The sequence below is a fragment of the Panicum virgatum genome, chromosome 1K, assembly GCF_016808335.1.
Source record: "Panicum virgatum strain AP13 chromosome 1K, P.virgatum_v5, whole genome shotgun sequence".
Taxonomy (NCBI): Eukaryota; Viridiplantae; Streptophyta; class Magnoliopsida; order Poales; family Poaceae; genus Panicum; species Panicum virgatum.
Window position 1 is genome coordinate 55012654 of NC_053136.1, and position 6332 is coordinate 55018985.

Below are 6332 nucleotides of genomic sequence, written 5' to 3' on the forward strand. Positions count from 1 at the left end.
CGAGTTCTCGTTATGGTACCAACAACTTCTGATACAGCTAAATGGTAGTACCCGAATTCTCTTTGCAGCACCAACACCTTTCGATATGGCTACAAAACCACTGAAGACCCAACTTTGCCCACCTACATTCTCGAGCATAATACCTCCCTAGGAATTTGCACTAAACTTTTCTTCGACACACCTAACGATTTATATGCATATTATTAGAGGAGTTTTTTAAAAAATATTAATTGCCACAACAACTTAGGGAACTTTTGATGGGATGTAATTATAGTATCAATCATAGTTAAATGGCCTTTTTGCAAAATATGAACCAAACGTCCAAGCTCCTGGACTCCTGGTGTTTACGCAATGTGAATAAGAAGACGGAAAGTTGGCCGTGAAGGCATTGCTTGGCTGGCTTGGCTTCCGTTGAACAGTAGGTTAAAAAATCGGTAGAGACAACAAAGCAGGGCAGCAGCTGGGCGGAGGAGTCCAGGGCGAGGCCGCGAGGGAGGGATGGCTTTGCCGGCGCTGAGCCTGTCTCGCTCCCCGTCGTCCTCCGTCTCCTCGTCACCTGTCGATCGTTGTCCCCGATCTACCTCTACCTTTCGGCGCTTCGGTTCGTCCTTCGCCTACAAACCTGCCGCAGGTCTCTGCACCCTCATCTTCACTCTCACGATAAGTTACTATTTTGGTGTTGTGTGCCCTCCTGATCGAGAAGTAGTAATTTAGTGGTACCCACCACCCAAAATTGTATTGCTGAACTATCCTCCTGATTACTGCATGCATTGTGAACTTAAAGCTTATCATTTGGCAACTCTACAAGCACCAATTTGACTATTTGGCTTTGAGTATGGTTGATGCCTGCCCCCCTGTACTACTACAAATTGACCTAATTTGCCTATTTGAACCTAACACATTTGCATATTTACCGTGTCAATAGTACATGCTGATCACATGATGCAAAGTCAATCACCAAATCTATTTGATGAGCGGAATTTTGATCATATTAATTACTCCCTCCGTTCCAAATTATAAGACATTCCAACAATCTTGGAGAGTCAAAGTTTTTTATGTTTGACCAAATTTATATAATAGAATAATGACATTTATTATATAAGCTAAGTACCATTAGATTCTTTATTAGTTATATTTTCATAGTACATCAATTTGATATCATAAATCTTTATATTTGTCTCTATAAACTTGGTCAAACTTGAGATTGCTTTGACTCTCCAAGATTCTTGGGATGTCATATAATTTGTAACGGAGGGAGTATGTGATATCTCACTTTGCTGTCATGTGGCCATTGTCCTTGACATTTTTTCATTCCAATTTCATTTTCAGGAATTTGCTCTGCTAGCCAGGCAATTGAATTGCTGCCTTCGTTGTGCCCTGAAATTGTTGTCCGAGATGCACAGCTCGAGGATTGTTGGGAAGTAACTGACACTCATTGCAGCTCTTTCTTTCCGGATTACAAGTTCCCATTGGACCTTGTTCTACGGATTGATCGTTACATTGCTCTTCTATCTGGATTTTCAGTTCCACCCGGGTGCATGAGGACTTGCCTTGTCGCAGTCAATTCTAATTCTGTAAATAATAGCTTCAGCATCGAGCGTGGAGATCCTCGAGATGCCGGAGCCGGATTTCAGAAATACAATCTCAATAGGGGCTCCATAGCTGGCATTCTTACAATTGACACAGTGGCAGACTATCTTCCGAGAAGGGGACCCCTGAAGCAGAGAAGGTACATCATTAGTTATTGAATATATAAATTAACGCCTTTTAATCTATGCGTTTAGTTGTCAAGATAGATGAATGCACACTATATATTTTGCTGTATGACTCATTGTAGTAGCATTACCTACTATTCTGTAGTTTTTCTATTGATCATTGCTGTTTGCATGCATATCTTGTTTGACTCGATCAGTGAAAAGGAAAACTTGTCATTTTTGCTTTTATACTGTATAATTAGTATAATCAGCAGCTAATGAAGTGTCAACAGGACATATATATGTTGCACTGAAATGTCAGAAAGCTTTCATAATACTACATGGCCCTTCCTGATTTGGAGGGCACTGGAGTCTAGGGAAGAAAATATGTATATCTTGATCTGTCATAGAAGAGACCAACAATATGTGCTGGACAATAATTTAATTTTATATGTTATTGAAAGCAGTAGACCGCCTTCTGGACTGATCTCTAAAACCAAATTTATTCTGATAAAGTAAATGCAAAATGGAGATCACTTAAATGTATCTTGAGATTTACTAGAAGTTGAGAAGGCTAATTTGCCTGCATTAGTACATTTTGCCAACGATGCAGTTGGACTATTCCATAGCATTTTTTGTCAAAGGTAAAACATGCTTTTTGAAACTAGTTTCAGAAATACAGAGGGTGTTGTAGCTTTTGTCACTAGAAAAAATGCCGAGCCTCTTTTCTTTCTTACTAAAGAAACTTAGCGTTGCTCCTTGCCTCAAAATAATAATTGAAGGTCGAACATGTTTCCTTAACCCACACAGTCTGTTGTCCTATGTTTTTCTTTGCTAGATTATCATAGCCAATTAAATCAATGCCATAAGATAACATGGTTAACATTTCGTTATGATAAAGAATGCTGTGGCATATTTCATATAACCTCTCAGTTAATTTGCAACTGTGGACCAATTTTTTTAGCCATGATGGTCACTGCCATTCTCTCCAATCCTACCTGTTTCAGTCTTGGAACAAACACAGTTATTCAAGGTACTCGAGATGCTCATAAATATTCTATTTGTGGAGTGTCAGTATCAGGTTTGCGGATCGCCATAGCCTTTTATGTTTGCTCGACTCCCCTTTCATGGTTTACTAGGAACCAAAAAGTGGTCTATTGGTAGAGAAAGGTAACTCTGTCAAAGTGTAGCTTCAATACATGAGTATCCAGATATAGTGGTGTACACGCAGGTAACCCTTTCCTTTGTTCGAAACAAATGACATGATTCAAACTACAAGTTGAACAAGCGGGCCATTCCTAGTTAACTATGTAAAATATGAGGAAACCTTGGCCTATCTACAGCTTCCAAAGAAAACATAATGCATAGCCATTCAGGGCAATTAGTACAGTTCATTCGAGGTCTATTGCTATTTTTTCTCATGAAGTCCATGATAATGGTGAATTGATTCTTTGTAAGAAAATGGTGAGCTCAATATGAATATCTTTTTATTAGGAGAAAGCAAGGGTGATGGTATTTAATTGCACAGGTAACAAGGGCAAGCAAAAGGGAACATCCGATTGGATCAGTGACATCTAACATAGTGTGATCAAACACTTCTCAACTGAAGTAGGATTGGGGCGAAGCCAGGCAGAATCACCACCGGGGTCCGCTTCATTGCTTAATGGGGTCAGCATAGCTTATGAACAGTAGATATCTACATGATCTACAAAATTTCATTGGGGTCGGATGACCCCAATAACATAAGGCAGCCCCGCTCCTGTAGGAAGCGAGTGAACACTGTCATTGATTTTGCTATATATGCTTCCATCTGTTTGGGATGTCTAAATATGTACAATTATTGCATTTCGAGGATATTTTCAAAATGTGCATGCACAAGTATTTTCCCCCTTAAAAGCCACGCAAAATTAATTCCAACTTGTGCAGAACAGGTATTGCTTATATAGCAAATGTCGCGGTGCGAAAGGAGGAACGTCGGAAAGGGACTGCTAAAATGTTGGTCCAAGAAGCAGAGGTGCGAGCAAAGAGTTGGGGATGCCGGACCATGGCATTGCATTGCGATGTAAACAACATAGCTGCCCTGCAGCTTTACAAAAATCAAGGTTTCAAATGCATCCGTGTACCAGAAGGAGCTAAATGGCCAGAACCTAAGATTGCTAAAGGAGTGCAATTCAGCTTCATGATGAAGCTGGTGCCTAAGATTTGAGCTGTTCAAGTAAATTGGTTAGAAAATGAAGTTGGAATACGTAGATACTGCACAGATGCACCAGTCGCTCCTTTCACATGTACAGCAGCTGGTACATAGTTCGGTTACTTTGTAAATGGTATATAACAGCCACGTACTGTTGCCCCAAAGTTGTGAGGGTGTTATCACTTCTTTACATGACCTGACCCAGGGCTCCTTACAGATAGCCTGGAGAACCGAATAAAATCTTACAATTTCGACGCCCAGATTTCCTTTATAGCTTGTTTTTTTCTACTATGAATCTTGTGAAGAAAATGTATGAACAAAGAGATTCAGATGATCTCACTGGTAATAGTTCAAAAATTCTTTTCACTGGTCTGTAAGGTAATATTGGCATGGCGTCGCTGGCAAGTACATGCTTTGTACAGAACTTTCAGTTGGATCCATGTCTGTTTGGAACTGCTCCTCCATTGAGCATTTTCTGCTCCTATTTCCTGATCAGATGATTAATCATTTGCTCGTACAGTCATACAGGTAGCAAAGCTTCAATCCTAAAAAACTGAATGCATCGTCCTGAGACTGTTGCATAGTTGGATCCGTATCTGTTTGAAGCTGCTCCACCATTGAGCATTTTCTGCTCCTATTTCCTGATCAGATGATTAATCATTTGCTCGTACAGTCATACAGGCAGCAAAGCTTCAATCCTTAAAAACTGAATGCATCGTCCTGAGACTGTTGCATGCTAACAAGAGGATGGTAGCAACTCGCCAGGGTTCTGCCTGCGGTCTTGGATGCTGGTTGATACCAGTCTGGCAATAGCCTTTCTGAATTGTATTGTATGGTTGTTGGAGCATTGCATTGCTGGTAACGTTTTTGTGCAGAGCCCGCTGGTTCCATTGAGGAAATGAAGAGATTTTTCTGGTGAGTGGGTAGGGTGGGGAAGAGAGTAGGAGAGCAGGTGCATGGGCCTGAACTGAAGAAACCAACATCTCACATGGGATGCATACCTGCATTGTCCTGGAAGCCCACCGCCCTCATCATCTCTACACACCAGCACCAACATGGTAGATAGATCCGTGCTTAATGCATGTGACTCAACGAATTTTCACATCATTTTTGTCTCCCTTTTGTGGCCACCATTATGCTCTCACCAGGCACATACATTGCCTAGTTTCAGATCGGCAAAAAATTGTATTTTAGTAAGAGTATACTCCACAATCCACATGCATGCTATACTGTTAAAAATGCAAGATCAGCTGAAGAGATCAACTGGCTCAAAAATGTTACTCGGGCAGCAAAATATAACCAAGTGCGGCCAAATTTGATTGTCTGAGATGTCAACTAATTTTGACTAGAGGTTGTATTTGATGGAATTTCTTCTGATTGGATAGCATTTTGGTTTAAAAACACGGGATCGAAATCAGGGCATTTTGTCAGTATCTTCCCCCTTGACTTCTCATACCAGTACCAGCTTAAGAAGTGAGCTGCAGCTGTAGTGCACACATTTGTCAAGCATTCGTATCGTATACTAGGAACCACGTCGTGGGCCTCTATTCTAGAACTAATTTTGTTTGAAGATCCGGCAGCAACCGATATGTTATAGATAGATATATAAATAATTCCGCTGCTAATGTGGTTGGGTGGGGTGATTTGACCGGGACCATTTGACATCTCTGCGGCCGTGGTGGAAATCCCGAGGCAGAATCGTGAATAAACCAATCCACCGGAACATGACTGCCTGAGCACCGGCGACCGCCTGTGCGGCTGTGGCGGCCGCGGGCTGCGGCCGGTGGAGTCGCCGTGTCGGTGGCCGACGCTGCTGGCTCGACCGCTCGAGGGCATGGCAAGGCATGGACCGGTGCTTCGAACGGATCGTACGCGGCAAAGGTATCATCACCAATGCCTGAATGAATTCACTCTGCTACAGTTTTACTAAGTCTTGTACTGTGCGAGCACTATTATTGTTGTATAATTCTGCAGCTGGGGATTTATTAGTGGAGTGCTTAGAATATACTCCCGTACCATCCCCACATGACGACCGACGCTCCCTTTCTTTCTTTCGTTCTTTCCCTGACCCAAGCTTAGCTTTGCTTGTACTTTGATTCCCATTTGTTAGATGATATTCATCGGGAAAAGTATAGTTCGAGAAAGAGAATCTCCAAAATAGCTTGAAAAGAATTTAGAAAAATACGCAATGCTCGGCGTGTGATCATACACAAAGATCTCATTTCAACAAAGAAATTCCATAGCAACTAATGCCCTCTGTAGATCAAACATAGATATCTTTGTTGTAATGAATTATTAAAGCTTTTTTGCGTGGAAAATATTTTGTAAAAGTGTATCGAATTGTATCTAGGTAAGTAGTGCTCGGAATGTTGCCAGGGATGGTCAACCTTTAGTGTATCATTTATCTTTTTTTGTTTTCTGTTTTTTCAAAGTTATCAAAGAAACAT

General features: G+C 41.2%; 1 protein-coding gene across 1 annotated transcript; it reads left to right on the forward strand.

Moving 5' to 3' along the window:
- The first annotated feature begins 381 nt into the window (after positions 1 to 381).
- On the forward strand, positions 382 to 4251 carry LOC120645605. Its single transcript, XM_039922387.1, has 3 exons — positions 382 to 631; positions 1330 to 1729; positions 3621 to 4251. Exons 1-3 carry the CDS (start codon positions 499 to 501, stop codon positions 3898 to 3900), a joined length of 813 nt encoding a protein of 270 aa, XP_039778321.1. The 5' UTR covers positions 382 to 498; the 3' UTR covers positions 3901 to 4251.
- The last annotated feature ends 2081 nt before the right edge of the window (positions 4252 to 6332 follow it).